Below are 16079 nucleotides of genomic sequence, written 5' to 3' on the forward strand. Positions count from 1 at the left end.
CAGACTAAACAGAAAGAATACAATTATATCCCTATATGTATAGTACACAATACGTTGGATTAATTAAACCTATAATAACTAGCCAAAAAGAACCAACAAAATTATATTTTGATCGACTACTGTCAGTGAATAAAGGTTAAATAAATCTGCAGTCTTAATTTGGAAATCTGCAAATTGCAGATTGATTAGAATTTCACCTCTGTTTTATTTTTGGCATTATTGGTCTACATTTTTGAAAATGTATCTGATATACCTGTATTCAATTTCATAATTCATAAAATATATTAAATTTTATTTATATTTGATCTAGTGTTTCATTATGAATATAAGATCAATGGACACAAAAGCCAATGATGTCATCTATTTTGTATCAATTTCTGTCCAGTTCTGCCAACTTCCCTGATCAAATACAAGATATGTCAGTTGGGGGTTTGCATATTATTAAATCTTTACTTATTAGATATTGAAATACGATCCCTGTTAATTTAGAAATACTAATTTGCACCGTTCAACTTTTTACAATGTTAATAGTTCAAAAACCTATAAATTAAGAACTGTCGATTCAAAACAAAGATTCGTTAATAGTAAGAGGAAAGAACGTATATATATTATATACAATGTCAGTAAAATTCAAACGCAAGGTAAATTTCGTTCAAATCCATTTAGCGAGAAAAATACTCTTCGTTTTTCTGTACACAATAATATAAAAAATGTAATGAGATGCGTAATTTGAAAAAAGTCCAATACACTCGAAAGGCAGGACAATTATTGTACATGCTGCACTCAATTAAATCATATCAATTTACTTAAATTTATTTCTTCTAATTATGCAAAATCAATGAAAAAGGTGTCTTTTCAAATTCGCATGGTTCGACTGAAAAATCTACGGTAGAAACCAGCTATAGAGGAAACATCGTTTTCGTCATTGGATGCGACAGTGTAGATTTTTTAATACGTAGCAAAATCTATAAGATGTGAATGTAGTCATTTTACATCTCTTTCAGCTCGGTGCAGTTTGCCTATTGTTGGCATTGATTATACAGAATGAAGGGACTACAATTCCTTCTACAGGTACATGTTATTACAAAAGTTAGCGATAATTTTGTTATTTTGTTATGGCTGCTGATACCAACTTTTATCAACTGGCTGAGGTTCTTGGTTATAATGTGTTCTGCATGATAATAGGCCATACCACACATTTCAACCGTTTTCAAAATATTTTCAACTTTTCCAAAAAAGTAAAGAAAATTTAAACAATTAAATCAAAGACTTTTAATTCGATTGTACAAGATAGCATAAAGCTCGACTTACGACTATAATATGATTTGGAACATTGGGTTGATAAAAACCACCATTAGAGATAAATACAGATGGACATTTGATTAATATGAAAATTTTACACTAAGTGACAGACTAGCACCGTGAGTCGGCTTTAAATATGGTATCACTTGGCAGGAACACATGTATCCTTACCTGGACACATTATGTTAATTTTAATGCCTTGCTCCAAACCGACCAGTGTTTTTTTTATGAAGTTTTAGTTCTTTCTTTCGCCAAAAAAAAAATTATGCTGTTTTTGGTTCGCTTCTTCAATATTTGGTGCTCACTGTAATATTTGGCTATTGCACGCCACAAAGAGGGTCACCGGGACAAAGATTAATTTCGCAATAGTAATAATAATAACAGCGAGGTTGCTGATAATAAGATATCACATATTAAATGCTTTATTCGAAAGACAACTAAAGGTTTTTGACAATCGTGAATTTATGTCATACAGACCAATTCTTGTAAAATCGAAAACAATGTACATTTTTCGACAAGTGACAATACAATTTGAGATAAACTAAAGATACTATTCATCTCTTTTTGTTTTAAGTATCATTGGAAAAAGAGAAAGCTGTGTCATTTTTAAATTCAAATTCTAAAGAAACGAAACAGTCCGTACAGGAAATGTGTGATGACGACTACTCATTTTGTTGGAATAATCAAGGAACATGTCTGGTAAGTGTTGATACATTTTTCTGCCATGTATTTATATACATATAACCATGACATATTATTACTGGATGAGCATGTATACTCAACGATTCCTTTTCATTCAACTGGCCAGTTCATCTTTGGGAGAATTATATTTTTGAATATATCTTGATAAATAGAATTATATGTCCGTCAAAACAAAAGTGTGTTCGTTTAGAAACGAGTGTATACATGAAAGGAGAAAAAGCTAAGACCGAGAAACGCCGTTTGGTAATTTACTTTTTTTAGTGGTCTTTTTCAGTATGAAGATGCTTTTGAGTACAGATGTGATAAATGCTCGATCTTCCAGTCGTGTTATGCAGACTACTCAACTGGAAATTTTCATGGCAACACCAACAATTGCAACGATTGGGCACCAAGTTTCTGCCACAGTAAGTAGATATATATATAAAATGGGAGAAAACAAGGAAAGATGCTCTCAAATCATGTATGTTTACAAACTAGTCTAAGACATAACTGAGGAAATTTCACAAATAAACAAAATCACGTTCTTCAGTTAGATCTTTGATATATACCGGTAATCAAACATTTAAATTCGTATGAATGATATACTGTGTGATCCTAAAGAGTGTTAGAAGTTTTGCTATTCAAACTTAGTGTATTGTATTTTACGTAGGAAGTTGAGCCATCTACATGTATCAAATTGTACTTTTAAATAGTCGACCAGTAGTCAGAATATATTATAATGTGCCCATGTAGCGTGGCATACTTTGTCGTTTTAACATGTTTAATAGTTTGAGAAATTCAATTATATTTTGTGAATAAACGAATAAAGAAAAGCAAATACGAATGAGCTTGCTTACTACTGTTGTCCCAAAATTAAATCATTTCAGTTGGATGATACATCAAATTTACATACACAAATATAAAACACATGCCTTTCGAGAGAAAATATCCCAATGTACGATATCTTCCAGGACTGCAAACGGCCTTGGGTTATTTTCTACTCTTTGGTCGGGTTGTCATATCTTTGACAAATTTCTTATTTCCATTCCCAATTTTGATAAATTATCTTTCAGATGTTCCAAGTTTTAAACAGGGGAAAGGATCGTTTGTGATTCTTATGGTCCAGACGTTTATTATACTGCTGCTGATTATCACCATCGTCATTGTATGCGTTAAATGCAGAAAAATAAAACGTCAGAAAATATCAGATATCAATGAAAACGATGCAGACACAAAGGATAATGGTATGGTATACACACATACTGAATGTTCATGTTCAACAGTCAATTACATCTTAGCGAACATTTTCAATGGTTAGCTTGAATCATCATTAGACGGATGTGAAAACTAGATTATCCTAATAATGCCACTCCTTTTTTTTAATTTTAGAAATTGTGAACCTGATTACAATCACCATTGATCACAACTTTATATTTTTTATATCAAATTAATACTTACGCATTCCAGACATATACAATTATAAAAAGACACAACACATACTTATAAATCCTTAATACTACAAGTATGAAATTGAAAGACGTTAATTGTTTGTCAACGCCTTGTGACGTATTTATACAGAAATAAAATATGATATTTAATGCATCCAAAACAAAATCTGAGCCAAAAAGTAGAACTTAAGCATTGTATTTAATTACTTGATGTATATTTTCTTTCAGAACGTCAGGTCATTCTTTTTCAGAATCAACCCGGACGATACCATGTTTCAATGGTATATGCTGCAAGGCATAAAAAAATGACCTGTGTAAGGTCATTATTTTCCTTGGTACATGTAAACATGCAATCTATGGTTTACTTCAAAATGTTATTCGTCTAATAGTTTTTTGTTGCCACTTTAGTGTTGTCGGTAAAAAAGGATACTAAATTTTACAAATCTTTATAAAATTAATAGTTTTTGACGGTATACAAGTCAGATAATGCATATTTTAAGGTTTTTCTTGTCGTAGAACACACCTCCCTCCGGTCGGTCTTTCATTTGATCAATCCTGACACCCCGAGGTGTGTTCTACGACAAGAAAAACCTTAAAATATGCATTATCTATAACATAAACACCCTCGTATTAGCCAATCAAAATATGGTATTTTACCGTGAAGTATAATGATTTGAATTGTTACCGCTGATAGCGTGTGCAGTCAAGGCTTTGTATTATATTCGATAACTAAATATAATCTTGGAATGCCTCTCAGTTATTGTCAGCTAATCAAAAGTACTAATTCTGATCGATTCTTATGAAAAAAGTAAAATCACAAAAAAACTGAACTCCGAGGAAAATTCAAAAACGGGGAGTCCCTAATCCATTACAGAATCAGACTTTAGGATAAAACACATCAAACGAATGTAAAACTGTCATATTCCTGACCTGGTAGAGGCATTTTCAAATGTTCAAAAGTTGGTGGATTGAATCTGGTTTTAAAGCGCTAAACCTCTCACTTTTATGACAGTCGCATCAGATTCCGTCATGAAAGATGCATAATGGGTAATTGTTAAACCATACTATAATTATAATCTATTTTAAACATTTTATTAACAATTGTTGTTTTCGTCACAGACACAAAGTTGTCGAAGGAGACCAAGAGAGGCGAGGGTCAGGTCTACTATGATGCTTCAAACGGTAGGTTTAACTTAAGACGGACACGCAACATTCAACATGTTCAAATATTAGTATATTATACAATAATACTGTGACATACAATCTGCATAATAAATACTAGAAAATAAATGCAAATTTGTTTAATGATTTATAGAGAAATATTTTATGTTGCAAAGTTCTTTAAGAAGGTTGGGTAGGGGAAAACCACGAAAACTGCACACGTCATATCTTTTGGTTTTTGTTATAGATCGCACAGATATAAAACGCCAACCGGAAGCTTGGAAAGAGACTGTCGTAGTTCCGGATGAGGATTACCCCATACCGGCTCACAACATAAAACGAAACCAAGTGGCTCCTGGTAGAACAAAGACATGTTAGTAACAATAAATCAATTTCGATAGGAAATTTACAATTTATTTTGAAAGTAAACTAAATTCGTGTGATTTTTCTTTAATATAGAAGCAAGAAAGAATTTGAAATGACATTTTATTTTTTTAGAATTAAGGACACTTCTTAAATTTTGTGATCCCCAAAACAGCAGAATATCAGTACGTTTAAGGCAAATCTTTTACTAAGGGAATCGCTCTCTCAGTTTAAGTTCAGTGTACAAAATTTATATCTTACTATTGTCAATTTAAAGTTATGTAATTTTCTTCCATTTTAGATAACTACATGGATGATAACTTTGAAGATCAACAGTCGGTACCCCCAGTAAGTACTGAATATAGACAGACTGGTAATAGACGATATGTCAAGACTCCGAGGTATGGTCGGAATGGCGAACAACGGACACATTACCATGATTCTGGGAACGCCATAGAAGTTCACCAAAATGTGCGTGCATCTGACCAACCAATAATGGTCCAGGAAACCCACAACACCGTATCAAATATACCACAACAAAACCAAGTTGCCTACCAACAACGACAACCAGTTCAAACTGTTGTAAGCAACAGTTACAATCAACCACAACAAAATATTCAACAACAAGCAGCACCACTACAAATCGTCCAACAACCAACAATGATTCAGGCACAACCCAATCTACAGCAAAACATGCCACAACAATTTTTGACAACCAATCAACAACCTGCAACAAATTTTCAACAACAACAGAATGTACCACAACTCCAACAACAACCAACGATGATGGCAGTTCAACTCCCACAGATCACAAATCAATATCTACCATCCGTACAACCTCAACCTGTTATTGGAAATGTTACAACCCAACAACAACAACAGGATTATAGCTCAGGATTCGTAGCCAATAACCCTGTTTTACAACCACAAGGAGGCATTCAAAATGGTGTCCAGAACACCGAGTTTCAATAAAATATTGATTGTTGGAAATCTCGCAATGCGCGCGTAACTGACATATTTTGAGAAAATCATAAATGTATATTCATTGAAGACGTAACCACACGTATAAAACGTTTATTAATTCATTTTATTTTTACAACAACGAGTTATGAAACTCAATGTATATAACGTGTATTTTAAAAATCTGTTTTGTGTTTGTGTGTGTGTAGCTATGCACATAATTTCAACATGTTCTTTGTTATAAGTTGGAACAAAGATTCATTCATTGATTGACATGTGTCTATTTATCTGTTTGGTTTCTTAGATGTTGAATTATTTTTTCTGTCATTTGATTGCTATTTTTATAATGTTAATCATAACTTTATATTGAAATTTGCTAAATGTCTTTGAGCTTTTCATTTTGCCATTTGACTACGGACTCTCCGTTTTGAATGTTCCTCGAAGTTCGGTATTTTTACTTTTGATATGTGTATGAACAGTCAACCGATTTTTAAAAGAAGGGAAAGAGTTCCTGGAGAGAACCTTATGTAGGCGAACTGGTTGTTCTAGTCAGTCAAACGTAGGTGTTGATATGCAAGCGAAACAACAGATGAACCAATTAGTGAACTATGCCACGAAGACTTCATCGATTCAAGTCGATTCAATCTAGCCGAAACTCTTATCAACAGTAGTAAGTTTCAATCAAATTGAAGTCTGAGTGCCGAAAAAGAAACACCGGCCTTCCGCAGGGAAATTGACAGGGGGTAATCCTATCGTACAATGAAAATTTAAAATAAATGTATCTGTTATTACATAAATATATTAACTGTTTACCAAGCATTGTTTTCATTTGAAATACGAACAACGCAATTACTCATAGGGCTTTATATGCTGAAGCGGTTTTGTTTGTACTATTGTATTACTTTAGGCAACAATAGTTTATGGATGGTCAGGATTATAACACTATTTAGAATTTTTCGAAGACAAACCAAAGTAATAAATATAAATTATGAACTTAAAAAAAAAACATAGCCGTTTTCATGTGCGATAACTTGAATCAATTCATTATTTTTTTGTGCATATGCAACACTGCCTCAAAATGAGCTCCGCATACATTGAAATTTGGAACAGTATGGCCAGCATAAGCTAACCACAGAAGGTAAACAAAATTAGTAAATTTATAAATGACAAGTAAATAAACTCATCTTATATACCATACTTAAAATTTTATACGTCAGTTGCGTGCCTTTGAAAGACTCAAAGGTGACTAAAAATTAAAATACCAAATAAATTACGAAGTCCAAGGATTTATATAATCTGAACATGCCACATCTGTATAAGACACGGGGGTGGTATAAGATGATTATTAATCATGTTGATAGAAACATTTTTCTGCAATATGACACATATTTGGAATTTTTATATTTATAGAGTCTGTAGGATGCATTTGTGTCAGTTATTTTTAGAGGCAGGTTTTACCGGCCTTTTTTTTGGGACGGAGTCCGTGAAGTATGTAGGCCAATCTTTTTGAGGTATTTTAATGTCAATAACGCATGTAAAATGTTACTTAAAAGAAAGAGTCATCTAAATAAAGAGTTTACCATAGGGATTCAATAAACATATTACGCAGTTTGACTGTTTTTAATTCAAAAAACAAATAAAATTCACACGTACGCGACATAAACGAATCCACGATAGACTGCGATGTGCGAGCCATCTATATGAACTATGGTATTATCGCCCTGATATTCTGTCCGTTACGTTATATGGAAGGAGGTACAGAACGAATACGCGGCTTTCGCACTGAGGACAATGTAAAACGCTGAATTTTAAGTAAAGCTAGCGCTTTTACCTACAGAACGCTGAAATTTAAATATTTGAAAGTCAAGTATGTATAAGAACTGAAACAATTGGGAGGTGTGTGGTCAAAAGGAAAGTTAAATATATCAAAATCCACCTAAGGGCTACTTTGCCCGAGGGAGTTTAAACCTAAGATTTTTTTTTGTAATTTGTATATTTACGAACTATTTTAAATGATTAATTGTTGGTTGCTAATAGCAAATATGTCATGCATGTTCAGGACGATAACAAATTAACAATAAATCAAATACGTATGTTCTGTAAAAGTCCGTTCAGGATGAAAATCGGCAAATTTAACTGCCACTGGCAAATGAGGGTATTTTGAATAGGGACAGAAATGTTGCCTTGCATATAAACAACGAGTTACTGCAGGGTTCTTAACGCGAAGAGAGCTTGGCACTCTTTCTACACGCCTCATTCTGACTAGACTTCGCTGCGTACTTGTACTTTGATCAAAGTTGATTGTCGTGCGATAACTCAAAAATACGGAACTATCACAAAAAAGTCCCGTTTCCTTATTCGATATTTAAAAAAAGACGTGGATTTAGGACCCCTAATGGAGCTACATATTTGATAAATGCATATACGTTTTACAAGCATCAGTCCAAACGTTGTCTAAGGAAGCATCCATTTAACTTCAAGGGGTTGGGGGGGGGGGGGGGGGAGGGGGGAGGGGATGGATGTTGTTTTGTCAGAATTTTTTCTTCTCAAAGAATTTTCTTTTCTTTTTCCATGCTATCAATCGGTCAGTTTTGTTGTGAAAATATGGCAGGTAATTAAACTTCGTGTTTTGTAGCCGAAGTTTAACGATTGTCACCTGTTTGTCAACAATTGACGAAAAATAAACAAAAAAGCATGGAAATTGAGCACATGTTTAACATGTAAATTCAGATAATAGTTTATTCTAAGGACATCCATGCGTATTGTGGTCACCGGATTTTTACGAGATGGGTCACACTGAGGTCACCTTGCATACGCAAAATATGTCGGGGGAATTGCTTGCTGGAAGGAAGCAATTCAAATAAAGTAAACTTCTTCTAAATATGAATAAATTAAAGAATTTTCTTGAAAAAAAGTACATGTACATAAGTTTTATAATGAAAACTATCCATTGAGTTATAAAAAACATATGCATTATTTTTTTTTGATTTGAGGTTTCTTAGGACTTTAAATTAGCATGGAAATTGTTGTTTTTTTGTCAGAATTTTTTCTTCTCAAAGAATTTTCTTTTCTTTTTCCATGCTATCAATTAAATTATTTTGTTCAAAATTTAACAGTAAAAGGTATGGGGAAAATCTTGATTCAGAATTTTTTTCTCCATCAAATTGGTAAAAAAAGCATACCCCCAACCCCACTTGATGTTAAATTGTCGTTCCCTGACTAGGCCCCCATAATTTCAAATTCATTGATCTGTACCGGAAAAATGTACCATTATAGAAACCCCTCGTGAGTATACAAGTCAAAATTCATTTCAAATCACGGTTTCAAAATGCCGACACCTACAATTGGATATATAGGCGCTTAATGTACAGCGGCAACTATTTCATAAATATGCAGGCTGAAAAGAATGTTTATTGTATACATTTAATTTATATGTCTGTCTGTATTTACAAAACCAGAGTTGGATGTTAACGTTTACTTTATTTGACTTTCAGTGGCGAAGCAAGGCCTTTTATAAGTGTAGTACGAACCTCGACGAGGGGTCTGAATGACCCCTGATGCTCACGGCAGATGACCCCCGTGTAGAGGACGAAACCCCTGGAGCCTCACGTGTTATCTTGAAAAGGATACCATTTATGTACGTCATTCAAAATTCATCATTAGAAACATACTTGGTCGGTTGAAAACAAAACTTTTCTACATAAAAGATGATGTCAGCTTCCCCGGCCAGTTGTGAACTTTCCATTTCTATGTAGCAACATTCCAATAGAACCTGCATATTGAACTACTTACATATCTCCTAGTTGATACGATATTTCCGAACTATTTTCCAGCATGATTTCCTTGAGTGTGGTTGCTTCTTACAAGGAATCTATTAAATCAAGAGTTCCAAGTGGTGACGTTGAAAGCCAATGATCCCTTCGAAAATTTCAAGTTGAGATCGCTATCATGAGTTGGTCGACTGTTTCACTGATGACGATTGACATGTTCCATTTTTGTTACCACAATTCCGTTCTCTTTTCCTTGAATTTGACCTACCGAATTAGACTTATCACAAAGTTTTTACTTTACATGAGCAACACGACGAGTGCCACATGTGGAACATGGATTGCTTACCCTTCTGGTGCACCTGCAATCAGCCCTGTTTTAGCGTGTCACCAGCCCAGTAGTCAGCACTTCGGTGTTGACATGAATATCAATTATGTGGTCATTTTTATAAATTTCCTGTTTACAAAACTTTGAATTTTTCGAAAAACTAAGGATTTTCTTAACCCAGGCATAGATTACCTTAGCCGTATTTAGCACAACTTTTTGGAATTTTGGATCCTCAATGCTCTTCAACTTTGTATTTGTTTGGTTTATTACTATTTTGATATGAGCGTCACTGATGAGTCTTATGTAGACGAAACGCGCGTCTGGCGTACTAAATTATAATCCTGGTACCTTTGATAACAATTAGGTGGGATTCGTATTGCCTACTTTTTACTTTTCTATGCTGTCTTTTATGCACTGTTGTTTATCTTTCGTCGTTTTTTTTAATCTTTTGTATATAGATATAAGAAGATGTGGTATGAGTGCAAATGAGACAACTCTCCATCTAAGTCACAATTTATAAAAGTAACCATTATAGGTCAAAGTATGGTCAACACGGAGCCTTGGCTCACACCGCAAAGCAAGCTATAAAGGGCCCCAAAAATGACTAGTATAAAACCATTCAAATTTGAAATGGCATTTTCAGTTGATGAGTTTGGATATACCTTTGGTACCTTTCGCCTCTCTTTTAAAGTATGATTTGGGATTTTTTTTCATGTTGATCTCATTGTATTGACTTGAAATCTAATGGTCTTTTGTTATGGAAAAAAATGTCTCAGTGATATTGTTTGCCTTTATTAAAGTCATAAAAAACGAGTGACCGTTGAAAAATAATGTTCTTCCAATTCTTGAACCAATGCATACAAACATCATAAACTTAGTCTTCTGTGCTCGAATTTATCATTTTTTTCGTGTAAATTTCGTATAATCGTCAATTTTTTTTTCAATCGGTCAGTTTTGTTGTGAAAATATGGCAGGTAATTAAACTTCGTGTTTTGTAGCCGAAGTTTAACGATTGTCACCTGTTTGTCAACAATTGACGAAAAATAAACAAAAAAGCATGGAAATTGAGCACATGTTTAACATGTAAATTCAGATAATAGTTTATTCTAAGGACATCCATGCGTATTGTGGTCACCGGATTTTTACGAGATGGGTCACACTGAGGTCACCTTGCATACGCAAAATATGTCGGGGGAATTGCTTGCTGGAAGGAAGCAATTCAAATAAAGTAAACTTCTTCTAAATATGAATAAATTAAAGAATTTTCTTGAAAAAAAGTACATGTACATAAGTTTTATAATGAAAACTATCCATTGAGTTATAAAAAACATATGCATTATTTTTTTTTGATTTGAGGTTTCTTAGGACTTTAAATTACCGGAGAATAAAGGCTTTCTCTCCTGGAGAAGAATCCCAATTTGAAAAAAAATGTCTTAAAATTATTCCTCAAAAAACAACTTTTTTCCCAAACAGTGCAGTCTCAGTAGAAATTATGGATGAATACAAACTGAAAAACACTAATTTAAACATTTTTCATGCCTAAATTGACTATATGTGCAGATTTCAGGGTCTATTTAGTATCATCACTGGCAATAAGGGGTCTTATTTTAAACGAGGGTTACCTATTGAAAGGGTGTCTGCAAATTGAAGTTCCAGTCAAATTCATGGTTTATCATAAATTTCCATATTTGATAAAAATGACGCATATTTTCCCAATAAAAAAGGGTAGAGGTAGTTTTGAAAAAAGTCAACACCATCACTGTGTCTAAACCAGTTTCTTAGGAGTATGCTCAAACGATGATGTTAGGTAATTCAATCAATCGACCAAACAAAACAAAACATCTTTATATAAAAAACCATGTTCTAGATTTTTTTTTTATTTCATATAATTTTCACAACTTTTCATGGGAAAATTTCGTTAATGGACGCATGAAATCACGAATTTTCGTAGATGGTTAGATGTCACACAAAAATGCAAGCCACACTTATTGTATCCCACCAGACAAAAAATTACTTTAAACAATAGTAATCTGATTTGAATATTCACAGAAGATTCCAAGTTTTACAGGTAATGACGAAATATACAATATCAAGGATTTGTATATTGAAACAGTTCCTTTAATATATTTGGATCAATATATTTTCCCCTAAAAAATTCATGTGCACGCCCTGGCGTTTTGACGTTAACGTAGCTACTACCCTAACTTTATTTGGCCTTTTTTAAGGCAATATATGGTCGTCATGCTATCGATAAAAAATGTAAACAAAACGTTAAAAATTGCATGCGTCCGAAGCGCTTTTCTGGATCGACCTTTATCAGGAACGCTTAAAGCCGAATATATTTAAAGTCCAACAATTTATAAATACCGAAAAACATGAAATAGTTGATAAAAGGTTAAAGATTATCGTTCAACATGTGCATTCAAAGATTTTATCTATCAACATGATTGCAGAAAGTATGAAGTCGTAAAGCAAAACAAAACAAAAATCAAATCAAATTTGATCGAATACACGTGTTTTGAATCATTTTATTGCTTAAAGTTCAGTGGAAAATATATACATACTCAACCCTACCATACTATTTGGTCAGTTTTCACTGTTACTCCTTAATAATGGGAACTGGGAAACCCAAATAGTTCTGAGTTATTTATCTGAAACGCTAAGCTTATGTTAGAGATTTTTTAAAACGTGTATCAACTTGTTTGAAGCAGGTTTAAAAAGGTTTAAAATTATTTTTTACTCAATAAATGCAAAACCTTAAAAACTTCAGGATACTGTTATCACAACTGATGTCCAATTTATTTTAAAAAATCATTTATTTTGCAATTAAAAATGTTTTGATATATTTCTTGCTTTTTTATTCCTAACTAAGAATGATCTTAATCAGAGCCAGTTTTTTTGTTTTAAAATGAATTTTCCGCTTTTGAGAAATATTTATTTTGTTATCCAATTTCCACCGCTTACAACTGTGCCTTTGGTTTTATTTTATACATTTACTTTAAAGTAACGGTAACTGTTCATTTCATTATCATTTCTTTTCGTTTTCGTTCGTTTCGTTCCGCTTTTATTCCGTTTCGCACTTTAAGGTACTCCTCTTTTCGCCAGTTTTCTGTTTTTGATATTTTAATCAAAAATAAAAAAATCAAACTTTAAAGCGAAATAATCAAAACTGCACGGTAAGTTTAGCACTTTTAAGTTTGATCAAATATCTTAACTTAGTCTTTTAAATTTAGAAATGATATTTAGAATTTCAAAATTTAATTATTTAGTGAAAATTTCAAAATTTCAAAAATATTTAAAAACGATTTTTGGAATTTCAAAATATTAATTATTTAGTGAAAATTTCAAAATTTCAAAACTAAAAAAAACCATTGGAATTTTGATAATTTAAAACAATGATAAAAATATTTTTTTTATTATTGATAAGTGTTACACGGACCATAATGGTTTTACTGCAAATGGAAAAATGTTCTTTTAAAAATAGGGTCATTCATGTAAGTGAAAATCAAATACTTTCTGAAAATAAACCCGACTGATTATTGCTCTAGGGGAGGAATAAATTACTGAAGAATATCTTAATTCTATGAAACTGATAAGGATAAGCCTGGACATAATATGTTGACTACATGATTAAGTAAAGTAGAAATTGCAAATTACCGCATGAAAGATTAATCTTTATTATATCTCAGTTATCATTTTCTATATAAAATAAGTACACAATATTTGTATTTATTGTATTAATCATAGATAAACCACTTATATCACTCGGCCACGAAGGCTCACTCAATCAATTGGATCGAATCAAGACTCACCTATAATCAACATCAGTTTCAAAGCAAACAAAGCAAAACAATAGCTTATTTAATAATGCAACTACAAGGAATATATAAAACGTGTATCTTGAATATTATTAAGTATACAACAAAAGTACATAACTATATCTAAAAGTACATGGTAATATATTGATATAAGGTTGTTCGGTTCTTTCATTCCTGAATTTTTGCCAGATACTTTGAATCCTCTGGTTTTATTCATGTAGTGCCATTAACAAATTGTCCACGCAACCCTTACTTTTCTTTTTATAATTTTATTACTAGTACATATAGTTTAATATGGTTATTATCTCGAAAACAAGCACATGGACCCTTCATATTTTTCTGTTATTTGTTAGAACTTTACTTTATTTATATACTATCAATTTATAACAGTCTTTTAAAAAGCTTGTTATTTTGAAACAGAGCAGCGAACATCCATAAATGGACAGATTTATCCGAACAAACCTAGAATGTAACAAACTCCATCGTAAATAAGTTTACACACACGCCTAAACATTGAGGTTTTCCCTTTGATAAAACGATTGTCGGTATTAGCAATCTCGTTAATAATGTTGTCCGCTTTAGTCGGGTTGAACAGGCAGTTTTTCACTGTGTTTCCATTTTGATCTGTAAAATCTGCAAAAAGTGTAGATGAGGTGGTTTGTAAAAAATTCTGTATTGTGTAAATAAAAACTGAGGAATTAGCTTTGTTTTCACCTATAAATCCCGCGGACCATCCTTCTTTACGGAGGTCGCCCTTCGCACTTGAGGAATCGCAGCATACAGCTGTCCAGTAGTGACTAGGTATATTAACTCTTTCATTACTGATGAACTGATTTTTACTCGGTAGAACGCCAGTAATGAAATAACGTCTTGCTCCTACAAAGTTACAATACTTTTTTGAGATGTTATACAGAGTGGTTTCAAATACATTCCATATACCTTGATTAAATGAGGAGACTTGAGGTGCAATATTGGTTAAAGAATTGGTTGCTTTTCTACTGTCTTCAGTTTCGCAATTGTATAGCTGTGGATTCAAATGTCCCCTATCATAACCGCTACGTGTGTAATCGACATTTACTGCTTGTCTAATCCCGAAAGTTGCTATATCGTTGTTTGCCATGCTTATGTCTACCATACTTGGATCATTTTCGTTGGATAGTTGAGGCTCAACAAACCAACCTCCAATGCGTCTGCCGCGCCTATCAAAGGATAATGTGTTTGCGCTATAGTACGGAATTCTGTTAGTTGTGTCATATTCAGTAGCGTAATAATATTGGTTTCCGAGTCGTTGACAGATTTGGGTTGAACCGACCAGTCCTTTCAATGTTGGTGCAGTATTCTGGTAGAAAAATCTATCTTTACATCTTGTAAAATTTGGAGATACTTCTGATTTCACAAAATTAAAGGATAGAATAATCACAACGAATCCAAATATATGTATCATTGTGTACAATATAAAGCCCGCCTGAAAAAGAACCCGCCAATAAGAATATTTGATATTTTGAACATTGATACATAAAATACAATAAATCAATATCTATTTATATTATTATTTTAATTTAATCTTCAGTACTTTTTACACAGTCAACTGTTTTGTTGGTTTTGTTTAAAAAAAGAAGATAAGTTGGGAATACATCACTTTAACAGTTTCTGCATGTTAAAGACGCAGAGGAAGTGATGCAGGTAATATCTTGAAAGGTAAAATTTTATCTCAGATACTTTCCTCTTTTCACAGCTTCTGTACATTTCACGTTTTGCGATCTGATAAAACGATTACTAATTTAAGTATTTTTCTCTATTTTAAAAAGTTATGTTCGCTTGACTGCGTTTCAACAAGAATACTTATTGCATAATTATTTTTAACATTGTACATGTTTGTTTCTAAATTTGGAGAAAAGTAAATTTATTTACCTATGATAAACTGTGTCACTTCATTCACTTTGTTTCGCTACGAGGCTAATAATGTGAAGAAAGCACCATATCTTTTTATATATTAACCGATAGTCACATGCATAGACTGATGGTTATTAATCTTAATCTGTGGGGGCATTCTGTTGTGAATATTTACGTAGGAAGATAGTTCTACGAACACAAAGGGACTTCGGTGAAGATGGCTTCTTGGAATTTAATTTCTTCAAACAGTACGATTTGTACGACAAAATGTGCTCTTCAACCTGATATGATTTAAATATCGGGACACTTCTTACAGTTTGAAGAATACTTGAACCAAATTGATTCTTTTGGCTATTTG

At 32.7% G+C, this 16079-nt stretch overlaps 2 protein-coding genes across 2 annotated transcripts; one reads left to right on the plus strand and one right to left on the minus strand.

The window, feature by feature from the left end:
- Nucleotides 1–617: 617 nt before the first annotated feature.
- Nucleotides 618–5927, plus strand: LOC134727544 (serine/threonine-protein kinase Wnk-like). The gene is made up of 8 exons (XM_063591925.1): nucleotides 618–641; nucleotides 1005–1071; nucleotides 1877–2001; nucleotides 2279–2408; nucleotides 3057–3227; nucleotides 4551–4613; nucleotides 4840–4965; nucleotides 5257–5927. The coding sequence occupies exons 1-8, from the start codon at nucleotides 618–620 to the stop codon at nucleotides 5925–5927; spliced, it is 1377 nt and encodes a 458-aa protein (XP_063447995.1).
- Nucleotides 5928–14142: 8215 nt separating this feature from the next.
- Nucleotides 14143–15778, minus strand: LOC134681809 (endonuclease domain-containing 1 protein-like). The gene is made up of 2 exons (XM_063541448.1): nucleotides 15740–15778; nucleotides 14143–15293 (listed from the first exon to the last, which is right to left on the minus strand). Exon 2 carries the CDS (start codon nucleotides 15270–15272, stop codon nucleotides 14277–14279), a length of 996 nt encoding a protein of 331 aa, XP_063397518.1. The 5' UTR covers nucleotides 15273–15293; nucleotides 15740–15778; the 3' UTR covers nucleotides 14143–14276.
- Between the last annotated feature and the right edge of the window lie 301 nt (nucleotides 15779–16079).

Source organism: Mytilus trossulus, chromosome 8 (genome assembly GCF_036588685.1).
Source record: "Mytilus trossulus isolate FHL-02 chromosome 8, PNRI_Mtr1.1.1.hap1, whole genome shotgun sequence".
Taxonomy (NCBI): domain Eukaryota; kingdom Metazoa; phylum Mollusca; class Bivalvia; order Mytilida; family Mytilidae; genus Mytilus; species Mytilus trossulus.

Bases quoted from the DNA above. Each gene is read 5' to 3' on its own strand.
- LOC134727544 (XM_063591925.1), top strand. From the start codon at position 618: ATGTCAGTAAAATTCAAACGCAAG. The intron at 1,072-1,876 runs GTACATGTTATT...TTTTGTTTTAAG, and splicing joins GACTACAATTCCTTCTACAG to TATCATTGGAAAAAGAGAAA. The intron at 3,228-4,550 runs GTATGGTATACA...TTTTCGTCACAG, and splicing joins TGCAGACACAAAGGATAATG to ACACAAAGTTGTCGAAGGAG.
- LOC134681809 (XM_063541448.1), bottom strand. From the start codon at position 15,272: ATGATACATATATTTGGATTCGTTGTGATTATTCTATCCTTTAATTTT.